At 38.7% G+C, this 19,811-nt stretch overlaps 1 protein-coding gene across 2 annotated transcripts in view; it reads right to left on the bottom strand.

Moving 5' to 3' along the window:
- The window catches only part of hsf1 (heat shock transcription factor 1), a 14,946-nt gene extending 7,385 nt beyond the window's left edge, over positions 1-7,561 (bottom strand). The window contains exons 1-9 of one of the 2 annotated variants that reach the window (XM_067611790.1): positions 7,153-7,561; positions 5,987-6,095; positions 5,718-5,854; positions 3,689-3,813; positions 3,523-3,598; positions 2,018-2,079; positions 724-802; positions 423-541; positions 160-344 (exon numbers count right to left, since the gene is read on the bottom strand). In XM_067611790.1, coding sequence (XP_067467891.1) covers positions 160-344; positions 423-541; positions 724-802; positions 2,018-2,079; positions 3,523-3,598; positions 3,689-3,813; positions 5,718-5,854; positions 5,987-6,095; positions 7,153-7,278 — 1,018 coding nt within the window. In that variant the 5' untranslated portion in view covers positions 7,279-7,561. The remainder of the gene's footprint in view (positions 1-159; positions 345-422; positions 542-723; positions 803-2,017; positions 2,080-3,522; positions 3,599-3,688; positions 3,814-5,717; positions 5,855-5,986; positions 6,096-7,152) is intronic. The other variant, XM_067611791.1, reaches the window with a different exon arrangement.
- Between the last annotated feature and the right edge of the window lie 12,250 nt (positions 7,562-19,811).

Consider the following 19,811-nt stretch of genomic DNA (forward strand, 5'->3'; position numbering starts at 1 on the left):
GAGAGGACAGTATTTGTCATCATCAACCAACCTGTCACACTAAACACACCTCTGACCAACAGGGAGTGTGTCAGCTGTTACCTGCTACAGGATTGGTTGTGGAGGTGTGTCAGCTGTTACCTGCTACAGGATTGGTTGTGGAGGTGTGTCAGCTGTTACCTGCTACAGGATTGGTTGTGGAGGTGGTCTGGGCCGGCTGCGTCTCGTTCTCTTGCAGGATGGAGTTGATGAAGGTGGTGGGGGAGAGGGGCGTGTCTACAGATGCAGCACCGCCCTCCTGAACAGGACACACCTCATCGTCAGGACTGGAAGGCTCCTCTTTGACGTTCATCGATTGGCTGTCTCTGCAGGTAACACAGGCTGTTAGTGAGTCACATGACTGGTCACATATTTCAGTCTAGACATGTCAACTCATTTCTCACCCTGTATCCGTCCAATCACTGACTACATCCTCCTCCGTGGGTGTGGCCACCTCTGTGATGTCAGAGATGATTGGTCCAGAGGTTACAGGGGAGTCTGCGGAGAACAGACTGGCTGCAGCCTGGAAACACAAACAGAATCATCTACAGTCTGTAATGTTTTTTACAACAGAACATCTTTGTAGAAACAATTCATCGATAAATCCAAATTAATCACCAACATTTTTGATCAATTAGTAGTTGAAGCCATTTGTTCATTTGTTGTTAAATGTCAAACAGGTGAGTGTGACACAGCCGAGGTTACCTGCATGTGCTCCAATGAAAATGGTCGGCTATATTTAGGCATGGAGTGGGCGGAGCTAGAGTCATTCAGCATCAGAGGACTGCAGACAGAGAACACGTTAACAAAACAACACACGTGATTGTTTCCTTTAAAAAGGGACATTCCACTAATTCACACAAACATCAATATACTGTCAGAGTTACACATCAGCCTTTCACAGTACACTGCGCAGTACTTAAACTCAACTTCACAGTACACTGCACAGTACTTAAACTCAACTTCACAGTACACTGCACAGTACTTATTCTCAACTTCACAGTACACTGCACAGTACTTAAACTCAACTTCACAGTACACTGCACAGTACTTAAACTCAACTTCACAGTACACTGCACAGTACTTATTCTCAACTTCACAGTACACTGCGCAGTACTTAAACTCAACTTCACAGTACACTGCGCAGTACTTAAACTCAACTTCACAGTACACTGCGCAGTACTTAAACTCAACTGCACAGTACTTATTCTCAACTTCACAGTACACTGCACAGTACTTATTCTCAACTTCACAGTACACTGCGCAGTACTTAAACTCAACTTCACAGTACACTGCACAGTACTTAAACTCAACTTCACAGTACACTGCACAGTACTTAAACTCAACTTCACAGTACACTGCGCAGTACTTAAACTCAACTTCACAGTACACTGCACAGTACTTAAACTCAACTTCACAGTACACTGCGCAGTACTTAAACTCAACTTCACAGTACACTGCACAGTACTTAAACTCAACTTCACAGTACACTGCACAGTACTTAAACTCAACTTCACAGTACACTGCACAGTACTTATACTCAACTTCACAGTACACTGCACAGTACTTATTCTCAACTTCACAGTACACTGCACAGTACTTATACTCAACTTCACAGTACACTGCGCAGTACTTATTCTCAACTTCACAGTACACTGCACAGTACTTAAACTCAACTTCACAGTACACTGCGCAGTACTTATACTCAACTTCACAGTACACTGCGCAGTACTTATTCTCAACTTCACAGTACACTGCACAGTACTTATTCTCAACTTCACAGTACACTGCACAGTACTTATACTCAAATTCACAGTACACTGCACAGTACTTATACTCAAATTCACAGTTTAAAGTTTACTCTTCAATAACTGCAGCAATAAACTTAATACAGTTTATAGTAACTTTGAGGTATTTGTTGTAAGCTTGTGGTATTTGTAGTAACTGCAGTATTTATAGTAACTTTGTGGTATTAGTAGTAACTTTGAGGTAAACTTGCATTTTTCTCTTGACTCCCATGATCCTGTTGGACTGGACGAGAGACACCAGGAACTGGATCAACTGGAGAGAGAGAGAGAGAGATCATTAGTTAATGAGAAGCTAAGCTAATGAGCTAACATGCTAACAGAGTGATATGCTGTAGATCCTCTCAGCATTGTGCACTCTACTGTACTCTACTGTTCTCTTGTGGTCTTTCCAGTTCTCTCCTGTGCACTCTACTGTTCTCTGCTGTTCTCTCCAGTGTTCTCTACTGTTCTCTCCAGTGTTCTCTACTGTTCTCTCCAGTGTTCTCTGCTGTTCTCTCCAGTGTTCTCTACTGTTCTCTCCAGTGTTCTCTGCTGTTCTCTCCAGTGTTATCTACTGTTCTCTCCAGTGTTCTCTGCTGTTCTCTCCAGTGTTCTCTGCTGTTCTCTCCAGTGTTCTCTGCTGTTCTCTCCAGTGTTCTCTACTGTTCTCTCCTGTGCACTCTACTGTTCTCTCCAGTGTTCTCTGCTGTTCTCTCCAGTGTTCTCTGCTGTTCTCTCCAGTATTATCTACTGTTCTCTCCAGTGTTCTCTGCTGTTCTCTCCAGTGTTCTCTACTGTTCTCTCCTGTGCACTCTACTGTTCTCTCCAGTGTTCTCTGCTGTTCTCTCCAGTATTATCTACTGTTCTCTCCAGTGTTCTCTGCTGTTCTCTCCAGTGTTATCTACTGTTCTCTCCAGTGTTCTCTGCTGTTCTCTCCAGTGTTATCTACTGTTCTCTCCAGTGTCCTCTGCTGTTCTCTCCAGTGTTCTCTGCTGTTCTCTCCAGTGTTCTCTGCTGTTCTCTCCAGTGTTCTCTACTGTTCTCTCCAGTGTTCTCTGCTGTTCTCTCCAGTATTATCTACTGTTCTCTCCAGTGTTCTCTGCTGTTCTCTCCAGTGTTCTCTACTGTTCTCTCCTGTGCACTCTACTGTTCTCTCCAGTGTTCTCTGCTGTTCTCTCCAGTATTATCTACTGTTCTCTCCTGTGCACTCTACTGTTCTCTCCAGTGTTATCTACTGTTCTCTCCAGTGTTATCTACTGTTCTCTCCTGTGCACTCTACTGTTCTCTCCAGTGTTATCTACTGTTCTCTCCAGTGTTCTCTACTGTTCTCTCCAGTGTTATCTACTGTTCTCTCCAGTGTTCTCTACTGTTCTCTCCAGTGTTCTCTACTGTTCTCTCCAGTGTTATCTACTGTTCTCTCCAGTGTTCTCTACTGTTCTCTCCAGTGTTCTCTGCTGTTCTCTCCAATTCTCTGCTGTTCTCTCCAGTGCTCTCTACTGTTCTCTCCAGTGTTCTCTACTGTTCTCTCCTGTGCACTCTACTGTTCTCTCCAGTGTTATCTACTGTTCTCTCCTGTGTTATCTACTGTTCTCTCCAGTGTTCTCTACTGTTCTCTCCAGTGTTCTCTACTGTTCTCTCCAGTGTTCTCTACTGTTCTCTCCAATTCTCTGCTGTTCTCTCCTGTAATCTCTCCCTGCAGTGATGTCCAGATGTTTACCTTGTTGACGACCTTCTGCTGCTGTGCATGTTTCTGTCTCAGACTGGCCACTTCTCTCCACAGAGCCTCATTCTCGCTGGAACACAAACAGGGTTTATTAAAGTCTGAATGAGCACCCGCCTTCAGGTCGAGGTCTGGTCTGACCCTGTCTGTTGTGGTCTCTTACTGTTTCATGGCGAGGATTCTTGAGTCAATTGTTTCCTGTTTGCCTTTCATCAGCTGCACGTCCGTCAGAATCTTGTTCACTTCATCTGCAGAGATCTTCACTTCCTCCTGACGCACCGACGACACCTGCACCAATCACAGTCCAGACACACTGTTACCATGGAGACCAGCACACAGCACTAACATACGTGTTGACTGGTGAACATGTGTATATGTCATGCTTACTAGTGGTGTCACAGTACACAAAATTCACGGTTCGTTATGTTTTCACTACAGCAGAAAAAACAAGGAAAAGCAGAAACTTTGAAAAATGTAAACATAAAACAACGGCTCGTTGGCCAAAACTATTTCTGACACAGTTTAGTTGCCGCAGTGGAAACTATTACTGACAGTTTGGTTGTTGCAGTGGAAACTATTACTGACACAGTTTAGTTGTTGCAGTGGAAACTATTACTGACAGTTTGGTTGTTGCAGTGGAAACTATTACTGACACAGTTTAGTTGCTGCAGTGGAAACTATTACTGACACAGTTTAGTTGTTGCAGTGGAAACTATTACTGACAGTTTGGTTGTTGCAGTGGAAACTATTACTGACAGTTTGGTTGTTGCAGTGGAAACTATTACTGACACAGTTTAGTTGTTGCAGTGGAAACTATTACTGACAGTTTAGTTGCTGCAGTGGAAACTATTACTGACACAGTTTAGTTGTTGCAGTGGAAACTATTACTGACACAGTTTAGTTGCTGCAGTGGAAACTATTACTGACACAGTTTAGTTGTTGCAGTGGAAACTATTACTGACACAGTTTAGTTGTTGCAGTGGAAACTATTACTGACACAGTTTAGTTGCTGCAGTGGAAACTATTACTGACACAGTTTAGTTGTTGCAGTGGAAACTATTACTGACAGTTTAGTTGCTGCAGTGGAAACTATTACTGACACAGTTTAGTTGCTGCAGTGGAAACTATTACTGACACAGTTTAGTCGCTGCAGTGGAAACTATTACTGACACAGTTTAGTTCAGTGGAAACTATTACTGACACAGTTTAGTTGTTGCAGTGGAAACTATTACTGACACAGTTTAGTCGCTGCAGTGGAAACTATTACTGACACAGTTTAGTCGCTGCAGTGGAAACTATTACTGACACACTTTAGTTGCTGCAGTGGAAACTATTACTGACAGTTTAGTTGCTGCAGTGGAAACTATTACTGACACAGTTTAGTTGCTGCAGTGGAAACTATTACTGACACAGTTTAGTTGCTGCAGTGGAAACTATTACTGACACAGTTTAGTTGCTGCAGTGGAAACTATTACTGACACAGTTTAGTTGCTGCAGTGGAAACTATTACTGACACAGATTAGTTGTTGCAGTGGAAACTATTACTGACACAGTTTAGTTGCTGCAGTGGAAACTATTACTGACACAGTTCAGTTGTTGCAGTGGAAACTATTACTGACACAGTTTAGTTGTTGCAGTGGAAACTATTACTGACACAGTTTAGTCGCTGCAGTGGAAACTATTACTGACACAGTTTAGTTGCTGCAGTGGAAACTATTACTGACACAGTTTAGTTGTTGCAGTGGAAACTATTACTGACACAGTTTAGTCGCTGCAGTGGAAACTATTACTGACACAGTTTAGTTGCTGCAGTGGAAACTATTACTGACAGTTTAGTTGTTGCAGTGGAAACTATTACTGACACAGTTTAGTCGCTGCAGTGGAAACTATTACTGACAGTTTAGTTGTTGCAGTGGAAACTATTACTGACACACTTTAGTTGCTGCAGTGGAAACTATTACTGACAGTTTAGTTGTTACAGTGGAAACTATTACTGACAGTTTAGTTGTTGCAGTGGAAACTATTACTGACACAGTTTAGTTGTGATGCAGTGGAAACTATTACTGACACAGTTTAGTTGTTGCAGTGGAAACTATTACTGACACAGTTTAGTTGTTGCAGTGGAAACTATTACTGACACAGTTCAGTTGTTGCAGTGGAAACTATTACTGACACAGTTTAGTTGTACGTACGTTGGTGACTTTGCGTTTGATGTTCTCCAGCAGGTGTTCTTGTCCTCTGATGAAGAACGGATGTTGGAACTCTGTGTCGTCTCTCTCTGGTTTCACCAGACCTCCCTGCTCGATGTGGACCACCTTACGGAACCCGTCTGCAAGAGAACTCACACAAATAAATAAACACACAAATACACAAGTAAACAAATAAATAAACGTACAAATATGCGAACATACCAATAAACAAACAAACTGTGATGTGTTGACATGTGTGTGTTGATACTCACACATGTTTAGCTGCCGGATGAAACTCGCCATGTTGTTGTGTTTGAAGAACTTTGGTAGAACTTCTTTGGAGAATCGACCCTGATCAAACACGTGGAAGCTGGTTCCACTCTGACACACAGAACACAGTGTTACACTCGGAACTGTCCTCTGTCTCTACACATCTGTAACATTTCACTTTCTATCATCTGATATTGATCTGATACATCAGCTGATCAACTGGGATTGGGATTCACGATTCATCACAAGTGATCAATCTGTTCTGGTTTGTCTTGGCCAGCAGCTAAGTTTACAAGAATTTGACTAGATTTAATATAAGATACAAACTAAGATAAACAGCTTAGCTACATACAGACAGCTTTGGTTTTAGCTTGCTCATAATAATCCTACCTCACCGAGAGGCTGCTGCATGTCAGCCTGCAAGGCTGCTGCATGTCAGCCTGCAAGGCTGCTGCATGTCAGCCTGCAAGGCTGCTGCATGTCAGCCTGCAAGGCTGCTGCATGTCAGCCTGCAAGGCTGCTTGTCAGACGTGGTGATGAGATGAGCAACACTAACGCGCCCCAACGAACCGTACGGTCATCGTTTTTGTTCACCTTCTACACCTCTGACTCCCCCCCCCCCCCCCCCCCCCCCCCCCCCCCACCCACACACACACACACACACACAGCATCCGGTACCCCCCCCCCCCATGACGACACAGCACCCGGTACCCCCCCCCCACTGATGGAGAAACCATAGACCAATCACTGTCACCAGCACAGACGTTATACGTGTATACATACACAGATACTGTATGTGTTTATATATTTTACAAGCAGCACCACTACACAGGTATATACACACAGATCTATTTAATTGTATCTATTAGCCCTATTTTATCTTATGTTTTATTTTTTACTTATTTTTCTGATGTATGGGTATTTATGAACATTTCTTTATATGATGTTGACAATCTTACATTCCCTCGTGCTGCTGTGTCACATTACATTCCCCCACAAGAGATCAATAAAGGTACATCTCATCTTATCTTTCTTCATCTTTAGAAATGTTCGGACTGCTGAAGTTAACAGCTAAGCTAACAGCTAAGCTAACTTTATTTAAAACTGTATCTCTCTGCGTGCTAACAGTTAGCCGTTAGCTCTCTGCTATGCTAGGCTAGGCGAGTACCGGGCTCCAGCAGATGAGCGGGTCCGTGTCCGGGTCCTCCACCAGGGTCCACAGTTTGGTGAGAAAGGCCGGGACGTTGCTGCTGCTCAGCACCGCCCCTCCCGCTCCTCCTCCGGGATACTCCATCAGCAACTCCGAATCAAACACACCCCGGGATTATTAACGGCAGGTAATCTGAGCTAACGTGCTAAAGCTAACCGTTAGCCTTCTGCTAAACCTCTCCAAACCAGCAGAGAACCGGACTGGGTCTAATCCGGATCACGGGCTGGTCGGTACTGGTCCTAGTCCGGGTCTGTGCGGGACTGTGCGGGACTGTGCGGATCCGGGTCAAACTTTCCTCCGCGACGGAAAATTTCAACAAACAAACTGCGTAGCTAGCTGTCTGTCGCGCAGTGATGACGTCGATCAAACGTAACGGGAACGTTTGGTCGCGTTCTGACGTCATCGATTTTACTCTGGATTATTTCTAATTGTGTGACGCTGTAAAGTATTTACAACATACGTCACTCTACAGTCCTCACTATGATTCACCCACTTTGGCACTTAACACTTTCACATTATTCAACACAGAAACTTCATTCAAACATCAAAACATTCAGCTCAGTTAGGACATTATTACTGTTACTTTTCTCATTTATAACCTTCATATAAAATATTCAGCATTTTTCAGCGATTTTGCTGCATTCAAATGAATGTTCAGAATGAACACATTTACACACTTTTTCATGCATTTCACCTGTTCCACATCTTTCATATATTCAAGGTATTATTCAACTTTCAATCCCATTAAAACTTTTCAAAATATTCAACTTTGCTTGAACCTTATTTATAAGTGAAGTCTATCAGAAAAACATTCAAACCCACTTGTCTTCAACGTCAGTCAATCAATCAATCAATCGATTTTTATTTATATAGCGCCAAATCACAAAAGTTATCTCAGGGCACTTTCCACATAGAGCAGGTCGAGACCAAACTCTTTAATTTACAGAGACCCAACATTCCTCCATGAGCAGCACTTGGCGACAGCAGTAAGGAAAAACTCCCCTTTAACGGGTAGAAACCTCAAACAGACTCTTTTGGAAATGATAGTTGTTTTATTGTTCAGACATGAAAACAGATTAATGATTTGATTTTGAAACACACAAACAAAAAGGCATTTTTGTTCTTCCTGCTCAGAAACAGCAGATACAACATTTATAAAGGACTCGATTTTCCCTCTAAAAAGCAGAAAGTTAAATAGTGAACTAATGAACCGCAGCACTCAGGAATATGAAGATGTGCTTGTTCCACACAGGAGGTGGATTAGTAAAACAATCTTTGATCAGTTATAAAGTTATTACTCAAATAAACAACCTCTGTGGTGCTGAAAGACGCACAGCAGTGGCTACTTATTCGTTATTCATAATGATAAATAAAAGCTAAATCAAGTGCTTTATATATGTGTGTCTGCAGTTTCTGACCATGAAAACTATTTACTGACACAGTTCAGTTGTTGCAGTGGACGCCTGATGCGATATATAGATAATCTGGTTCAGTATCTGAGCTCTGAAGCTCCTCGTGAAAAACAGGTGATGGTTTCTGGTTAACCTGCTACAGGACCTGTAACTTCCTGTTGTCAGTAGGTGGCGCCATGACTATGACTCAGTATTGACATGTAGATGTCAAACATGAGAAATTTGCCTTTACATTTGGGGCACTAAGGAGTACTACTACTCCTACTAATAACTACTACTACTACTACTCCTACTAATAACTACTACTACTACTACTACTACTACTACTACTAATAACTACTACTACTACTACTACTACTACTACTCCTACTAATACTACTACTACTACTACTACTACTACTCCTACTAATAACTACTACTACTACTACTACTAATAACTACTACTACTACTACTACTACTACTACTCCTACTAATAACTACTACTACTACTACTACTACTACTACTACTAATAACTACTACTACTACTACTACTACTACTACTCCTACTAATAACTACTACTACTACTACTACTACTACTCCTACTAATAACTACTACTACTACTACTAATAACTACTACTACTACTACTACTACTACTACTACTCCTACTAATAACTACTACTACTACTACTAATAACTACTACTACTACTACTACTACTACTCCTACTAATAACTACTACTACTACTACTACTACTACTCCTACTAATAACTACTACTACTACTACTACTACTACTCCTACTAATAACTACTACTACTACTACTACTAATAACTACTACTACTACTACTACTACTACTACTCCTACTAATAACTACTACTACTACTACTACTACTACTACTAATAACTACTACTACTACTACTACTACTACTACTCCTACTAATAACTACTACTACTACTACTACTACTACTCCTACTAATAACTACTACTACTACTACTACTAATAACTACTACTACTACTACTACTACTACTACTCCTACTAATAACTACTACTACTACTACTCCTACTACTACTAATAACTACTACTACTACTACTCCTACTAATAACTACTACTACTGCTACTACTAATAACTACTACTACTACTACTACTACTACTCCTACTAATAACTACTACTACTACTACTACTAATAACTACTACTACTACTACTACTACTACTACTAATAACTACTACTACTACTACTACTACTACTACTACTCCTACTAATAACTACTACTACTGCTACTACTAATAACTACTACTACTACTACTACTACTACTACTACTCCTACTAATAACTACTACTACTGCTACTACTAATAACTACTACTACTACTACTACTACTACTCCTACTAATAACTACTACTACTACTACTACTAATAACTACTACTACTACTACTACTACTCCTACTAATAACTACTACTACTACTACTACTAATAACTACTACTACTACTACTACTACTCCTACTAATAACTACTACTACTACTCCTACTAATACTACTACTACTACTACTACTAATAACTACTACTACTACTACTACTACTACTACTACTCCTACTAATAACTACTACTACTGCTACTACTAATAACTACTACTACTACTACTACTACTACTCCTACTAATAACTACTACTACTACTACTACTAATAACTACTACTACTACTACTACTACTCCTACTAATAACTACTACTACTACTACTACTAATAACTACTACTACTACTACTACTACTACTACTCCTACTAATAACTACTACTACTACTACTACTACTACTACTACTAATAACTACTACTACTACTACTACTACTACTACTCCTACTAATAACTACTACTACTACTACTACTACTACTCCTACTAATAACTACTACTACTACTACTAATAACTACTACTACTACTACTACTACTACTACTACTCCTACTAATAACTACTACTACTACTACTAATAACTACTACTACTACTACTACTACTACTACTCCTACTAATAACTACTACTACTACTACTACTACTACCTACTAATAACTACTACTACTACTACTACTACTACTCCTACTAATAACTACTACTACTACTACTACTAATAACTACTACTACTACTACTACTACTACTACTCCTACTAATAACTACTACTACTACTACTACTACTACTACCTACTAATAACTACTACTACTACTACTACTACTACTACTACTACTAATACTACTACTACTACTACTACTACTCCTACTAATAACTACTACTACTACTACTACTAATAACTACTACTACTACTACTACTACTACTACTCCTACTAATAACTACTACTACTACTACTACTACTACTACTAATAACTACTACTACTACTCCTACTAATAACTACTACTACTACTACTACTACTACTCCTACTAATAACTACTACTACTACTACTACTAATAACTACTACTACTACTACTACTACTACTCCTACTAATAACTACTACTACTACTACTACTAATAACTACTACTACTACTACTACTACTACTACTAATAACTACTACTACTACTACTACTACTCCTACTAATAACTACTACTACTACTCCTACTAATAACTACTACTACTACTACTACTACTACTAATAACTACTACTACTACTACTACTACTACTACTCCTACTAATAACTACTACTACTACTACTACTACTACTAATAACTACTACTACTACTACTACTACTACTACTCCTACTAACTACTACTACTACTACTACTACTACTCCTACTAATAACTACTACTACTACTACTACTACTACTACTACTACTACTACTCCTACTAATAACTACTACTACTACTACTACTAATAACTACTACTACTACTACTACTACTACTACTACTAATAACTACTACTACTACTACTACTACTACTACTACTAATAACTACTACTACTACTCCTACTTATAACTACTACTACTACTACTACTAATAACTACTACTACTACTACTACTACTACTACTAATAACTACTACTACTACTACTACTACTACTCCTACTAATAACTACTACTACTACTACTACTACTCCTACTAATAACTACTACTACTATTCCTACTAATAACTACTACTACTACTCCTACTAATAACTACTACTACTACTACTACTACTACTCCTACTAATAACTACTACTACTACTACTACTACTACTACTACTACTAATAACTACTACTACTACTACTACTACTACTACTCCTACTAATAACTACTACTACTACTACTACTACTACTACTAATAACTACTACTACTACTACTACTACTCCTACTAATTACTACTACTACTACTACTAATAACTACTACTACTACTACTACTACTACTACTACTACTCCTACTAATAACTACTACTACTACTACTACTACTACTACTAATAACTACTACTACTACTACTACTACTACTACTACTACTCCTACTAATAACTACTACTACTACTACTACTACTACTACTACTACTAATAACTACTACTACTACTACTACTACTACTACTACTACTCCTACTAATAACTACTACTACTACTACTACTACTACTACTACTACTAATAACTACTACTACTACTACTACTACTACTACTACTACTCCTACTAATAACTACTACTACTACTACTACTACTACTACTACTAATAACTACTACTACTACTACTACTACTACTACTACTACTCCTACTAATAACTACTACTACTACTACTACTACTACTACTACTACTAATAACTACTACTACTACTACTACTACTACTACTACTACTCCTACTAATAACTACTACTACTACTACTACTACTACTACTACTACTAATAACTACTACTACTACTACTACTACTCCTACTAATATGGAAAGCCCTTTGGGCATCTATTAGATATCCTTGATATCAAACTTAAGTGTCATCAACTAGTTCAGATTTTGGCAGTACTAGTTGGACATTTTGTTGAACTAGTTTGCAACTTTGCTGTACTAGTTGAACAAAAACTCGTACTAGTTATGCTTTTTCAGCAACTAGTGACACTTTTGGCCAACTAGTTCGGACAAAAGCCGTACTAGTTGAGCCCAACGCCGAACTAGTTGAGCCAAAATCCCAACTAGTTGACTTTTTTGCGCACTAGTCGACGACTGGACCCAACTAGTAAAGCTCAAAGTCCTACTAGTTAACTAGTGCGCCGAAAAAACGCCAACATGTTGTCTACTTGAGCGCAAATACGCCTTACTAGTTGACTACTAAAGCTCAAAATGCTTACTAGTACTACTAGTAAGAGCCAAAATGTCCGCTAGTACTACTAGTAGAAGCCAAAATGTCAACTAGTACTACGAGTAGGAGCCAAAATGTCTACTAGTTACGCTAGTAGAGCTTTTTTGACCTTACTAGTACCACTAGTGAGAGCCAAAATGCCCACTAGTCACACTAGTTGCGCAAAATGCTAATGATGAGACATGAAATGAGACTTCCAAATGGCTCTCTGGTTCAAAATAAAGAAAACCAACCAATCAGGACTCAGAATTTCATCATTATCCCGCCCGTTTCATGCGCATGCAGTCCACTAGTACTACTAGTTACCCTATTTCCATACTACTAGTACTACTAGTGAAGCTCAAAATGTTTACTGGTCCTACCAGTAAGAGCCAAAATGTCCACTAGTACTACTAGTAGGAGCCAAAATGTCCACTAGTTGCACTAGTGGGCTGTTTTGACCTTACTAGCACTACTAGTAAGTGCCAAAAAAATTTAACTAGGTAACTAGTAACACTGATTTTCGCCTTACTAGTTAACTAGTAGAACAAATTTCTTTTGACTAGTAAGACTTTGTGCCGAACATGTAAACACTTTGACCGAACATGTAGGAAAATTTTCGTACATGTTGACACTTTCCTTTAACTAGTTGAGCTTTTCGCCGCACTAGTATGCGACTGCACGCAACTAGTAAGACTTTTCTTTAACATGTTGGGCTTTTTGCCGAACTAGTTGGCATTTTCGGCGCACTAGTCGACGACTTGGTCTTACTAGTTCGACAAAATTGCGTACTAGTCGACATCTGCGCGCGACTAGTATTACTAGTGACGTAAAAAATTTTTACTAGTTAACATCTATGACAGTCGCAGCGCTTTACTAGTTAACTACTTGCGCTCAGATGTCAACTAGTGCGCAATTTTGGCGTACTAGTAAGACCAAGTCGTCGACTAGTGCGCTGAAAATGCCAACTAGTTCGGCAAAAAGCCCAACATGTTAAAGAAAAGTCTTACTAGTTGCGTGCAGTCGCATACTAGTGCGGCGAAAAGCTCAACTAGTTAAAGGAAAGTGTCAACATGTACGAAAATTTTCCTACATGTTCGGTCAAAGTGTTTACATGTTCGGCACAAAGCCTTACTAGTTGAACAAAATTTGTTCTAGTAGTTAACTAGTAAGGCAAAAATCAGTGTTACTAGTTAACTAGTTAAATTTTTTTGGCACTTACTAGTAGTACTAGTAAGGTCAAAACAGCCCACTAGTGCAACTAGTTGGCATTTTGGCTCCTACTAGTAGTACTAGTGGACATTTTGGCTCTTACTAGTAGTACTAGTAAGCATTTTTGAACTTACTAGTAGTACTAGTAAGTTCAAAAATGTGCTACTAGTACTACTAGTCAGCATTTTGGTGCTGACTAGTAGTAGTAGTAAACATTTTGGCTCTTACCAGTAGTGCTAGTAAGGTCAAAAACACTCCACTAGTGTAACTAGTGGACATTTTGGCCCTTACTAGTAGTACTAGTAAGAGCCCAAATGTCCACTAGTACTACTACTAAACATTTTGAGCTTCACTAGTAGTACTAGTAACACGGAAACTGGGCAACTAGTAGTACTAGTGGACTGCATGCAAATGAAGCAGGCGGGACAAAGATTTTGATTGGTCAGTGTAGAAACTGTGTGCTGGACCTCTTAAAGTGCCCGCTCTGTATAGTAACTTGAGTTTTAGCAGCACTCATTTCAGGAAGCCTGTTAATTTAGTTCATTTTATATTAACATGAAATGGCAATAAATTGAATGCGTTTTGGTAGATGAAATGTACAACAACATGAAGACCAAAGTGAATGTAACATTAATATTTTTATGTGTAGAAAATTTGCAACTACAGAGAATTAATTTTAAAAAGTCTTTTCTCTGTTCCTCCACCGCGTCTGCTTGGTAACACGGGGGAACCTCTGCTTGTCCCTTCAGATAAGCTGTTTGGGAATAACGACACAGACTATTTCCACACATGTAATTAATTAGGCCATTAATTCATGCTACACATTAAATAATATATCACACATTTTTTTGGATAAAATATATATCATGTCATGTCTCTAAGAATAAAATATTTAATTTCTGTAACATACGTAGTCCTATTTATTTATTTTTTCAGATCCTGTGCTTGCATAATGTTGGCTGTTATTTTTTGATAAAATGGCCATTCTATCCTCTTGGCTTTTATTTTGTCGATTTTACACTTCACTTCCGCTTCCTGTATGTAAGTTAATTAAGGGTAACTTTTTAAAACGTTGTCCCTAGTACTACTAGTAGTACTAGTACTACTACTGGAGGTTTCAATAAAATGCAACTGGTACTATTCCACTAGTACTACTAGTGACACCATTTTAAACCTTCCACTAGTACTACTGGTACTACTAGTAGTCCTAGTGGAAAAGTACTAGTACTACTAGTGGTACTAGTACTACTCCGCTAGTAGTACTAGTAGTGCTAGTGGCATTTAAAACCCCGTCACTAGTAGTACTAGTACTACTAGTACTACTAGTGACAACGTTTTACAAAGTTACCCATATAACTTACAGACAGGAAGCGGAAGTGAAGTGCAAAAACGACAAAATAAAAGCCAAGAGGATAGAATGGCCGTTCTATAACGAGAGTAACAGCCAATATTATGCAAGCACAAGGATCTAATAAAATAAATAAATAGGCCTACATATGCTACATAAATATTTTGTTCTTTTCATTTAGACATGAAATATATTTTATCCAAATGTGTGATACATTATTCAGTGTGTAGCGTGAATCAATAGCCTAATTAATTACATGTGTAAAAAATAGCCTGTGTTGTTCTTCCCAAACAGCTTATCTGAAGTGACAAGCAGAAGTTCCCCCGTGTTACCAAATTGTTGTTAATCATTTCACATACAGATGTCACTCATTTCAATGCCGCGGCCACAGTGAAGAGGCTGAAATAATTGATCCAGGAGTCGCTGCAGTACGGAATAACAACCAGCAGGTGGCAGATGAGAGCCGTCGAGATGCAGCTTCTGTCCGTCTCTCATCCATAGACTGTTTATAAAGATATATATTAATAATATTTATAATATAGTCTATGCTCTCATCATGCTCGACAAGCAGAGAGAACAGAGAAACCCCGTGAAGCTGTCTGAGAATTAGTTATAAGTTATATTTTCTGCCGGACCCGTACAGTAAACTAACACGTTACAGTCTTAATTTCATAAAGGACATTTATATTATGATATTTAAACCAACCATCCGTCAACACAGTTTAGACCTCAATATATGAAACATGTAAATTTGTCCCCTCCAAAAATTGTAACCGACTGATCATCAGAAGCCGAAAGAAAGCTGATTGTTCTCCTCAGTATTCAGAGTTAAACTGACTCCAAAACGCGCTGGACGTGAATCATTCACAGAAAACCTGCAGCGTCTCGTTTGTGAGCCAGTCTGTCTCATGACATTCATGAAATAATCATGAAATTTAATCTATCTAGTTATTTTCCGTGACACTCTGCACGACTTTCAAATTGATGTATTTCAGTTGGAAGTAGGTTTGTGCCTGCAGCGGGTTTTTTTCTCATTTGTTATTCATTTTTAACTATAACTACGTCACTCAACATTTAATCACAAGATATTATCCTTGATTTTATTTATTAATTTTAATATTACCAGCCCGGTGGGGCCGGAGAGGACGCGTATGAGTATTTTCCTCACTGTCGATTTTAGTATCTTTAACATTTCTCAACATACCGTTACTATGGTGATGACGCCAGCTAAAGCCGTAACATATAGTCAGTATAACATTATATCATACTGCAGATTGGTGGTAACGTACTGTTGTGTATATTGAAGTGTAAAGAAAATAATGTGTTTATGTATAATAAACTCGATCAGCCTTAAACTGCGCAGTAAACAGAATTTGAAGCTCTGTGATTGGCTGACCGGAATACCCGCCGACCGGAAGTGTTTTCCTTACTGTGATTGTGTTAAAGTTTTGTCTTAATGATATCTTTAAGATTTCTCAACACAACAACACCAACGTGTCCTCAGTAACTCAACAGTAAGATAGGTTAATGTTAAGGCCATCAGTCATCATTATTTCTCCTCTGATTCTGAGTAATAAAGTAGTTTCTGTCAGGTTGTGGTAGCGGAAGGCTAGGGAAGAGCATTGTGTTGTGGGCGCGTTCGACTCCTGGTTTTGCTGTCTGCCGTCAGTTGGCTTCATTCCGTTTCAAACTGCCGCCGTTCCGCCGCAACCCGAATCCAAACACCACCATGTCTGTTTAGAAAAAGCTGTTTTATAGCCTGTGATTGTAAAATGTGAAGTTGCTCGTTTAATGATATATTTCCAAGTATATGTGGCTGAGTATATTTAATATGAAATCATCTTTCTTAAAACAATAAAACCCTCCAACGTTGTGTGTTTATAAACGGGATGAAGACGAGGTTATAAAACTGGACTTTATATTTCACTTCCATCATCAAACTGGACTTTAGATTCTGCATAGCATTCAACCTCTTACTGTTACATAATCTAATTATTTATTAATTATGTTAATAATTTCCCTTAATTTAAATTAATAATAATTTATTATTAATTTATATAATTTATTCTCTTGTCACTTTCATATATTTCATTCACTTCAATTCTTTGTCCATATTTGCTCTGTACAGTCAATATTTCATTTCAGGTTTCCACTCTATAAATAGACTTTAAAATTATTATTATTATTATTATTATTATTATTATTATTATTATTATTATTATTAGTAGTAGTAGTAGTAGTATTACCTTACTTTTGTGTATTTTCATTCTTGTGTGTTGCAGATTTTTGTGAGCAAACACCAAGACTCATTCTCTGTATGTTTGCATTGGCTAATAAAACAGATTCTGATTGAATGAGCTGCTGTATGTCATGCTGACATAAAATCCCAAAACCAAGAATCATAATCAGGGTTGTGTGAATAGTAGCCCAGGGCCGGCCATGATTTAGGCCACATAGACGGTCCCCTAGGGCACCAAATAAGGGAAGGGGCACTGAGTGAGTTACTGACAGGTTTGCTTGTTTCTGTTCAGCTTTGGAAATTGAGCAGTCGATGGGTTTTCATCTGTTGATTTTCAAAGCCTTACTTGTCGTTCAGCCACCAAACACTCATTGAATGGCACCTTGACCTCCACTTGCCTTTTGCCCAGAGAACTGGGAGGATTTGTCTGGGCTGGAGATATAATTGTTACACTTCATTTTAGTGCGAGTGTGGAACTATTGTTGCACTTTTTGGGGCTCCAATTTAAATCTCACCTAGAGCACCAACAAAGTCAGGCTGGCCTACCCTCACCCTAACCCAAGCCTACAGTAATGTACTAGACTATCAGCAGTGTAATAATCTCTGAAGGTGACTCATTCTGGTCACTATTTCCCCTAAAAAAAAAAAAATAAAAAAAAAAGCTTCATTTTATACATAGCTGCTTGAAAGTTTGTGAACTCTTTAAAATTTTCTGTATTTCTGTATAAATATGACCTCAAACATGATCAGATATTTATACAAGTCCTAAAACTAGATAAAGTGAATCCAATTAAACAAATAAGACAAAAAAATCATTTTTTAAATCTTTTTCATTTATTTATTGAGGAAAATGATCCAATCTAAGATATTTGTGTGAAGCAAAAGTATGTGAACATTGACTGTAGCCACTGCAAGAGAAGCCTTTAGTTTCCTAGGCGTTACCCTGGGGTCTGTTGTGGCCTCCTGGACTATTACACACCTGCTCTTGGTGTGATCTTTGTTGGTTTACCACTCCGGGGGAGGGTAACAGTGGTGTTGAATGTATTCAATTTATATACAGTCTGTCTGACAGTTGACTAGTGGAGTCCAAACTCTTTAGAAATGGTTTTGTAACCCTTTCCAGCCTGGTGATCATCAGCAACTCTTCTTCTAATGTTCTCAGAAATCTCCTTTGTTTGAGCCATGACACACTTCCACAAACCTTCTTTAAATAAGGCAGGGCCTCCCAGACTCACACTTGATTGTCATCTTGTTGATTGATCTTGTTCCCTTTCAAATGAAATGATAATCCTAGAGGTTCACATACTTTTGCCACACAGACATATGTAACATTGGATCATTTTCCTCAATTAATTAATGAAAAAGATGAAAAAAATGTTGTTGTTTTGTATCTCATTTGTTTAACTGGGTTCACTTTATCTAATTTTAGGACTTGTGTAAATGTCTGATCACATTTTAGGTCATATTTATGCAGAAATACACAAAATTCTAAAGGGTTCACAAACTCTCAAGCAGCACTGTATCTCAGTCCTTCAAAGTTGTCTCTGAGACCAGGTCTGGGATGGTTTGTATCTGTGAAATGAGAAAATTAAAACTTTGACGTAGAGTTAAACCAAACACATTGTTGGAAAGGTCTCGACCTGGAGAGTAACATATGTCAGTATGAAGGTTCTACGGGTCTCCTGCTAAGAAATATTGACCTTTGAACCTTGACCTTGGTGCATGTTTGAAGGCTTATAATTCAGCAACATAAGGGGCTTCAGACATGAGACCAACTGTTATCGAGAGCTCTGGACCTCAGCTACCATGTGAGTGGAGTCAACAACTGGGGAGGTAAAATATGGTTAAAATTAATTTTCACATATTTATCAATTAGATATTTAAAATCTGATTACATACATGTGTTTACTGTCCCCTTAAACTCCTCAGTTTACTCTCAATCAACTATTTACAACTTCCAATTGTAGGAAAAACAGTCATGTTTATAAAAAATAAAAATACAATTCCCCAGAGACAAACACTGCATCTGGACCGCTCGATGTGCCACCTGCTGGTTGTCGCTGCGCACTGCAGCTGCTCCTGGTTAAATGATTTCACCGTCTTCACTGTAGTCACATCAACTG

The sequence above is a fragment of the Thunnus thynnus genome, chromosome 15 (assembly GCF_963924715.1).
Source record: "Thunnus thynnus chromosome 15, fThuThy2.1, whole genome shotgun sequence".
Classification (NCBI taxonomy): domain Eukaryota; kingdom Metazoa; phylum Chordata; class Actinopteri; order Scombriformes; family Scombridae; genus Thunnus; species Thunnus thynnus.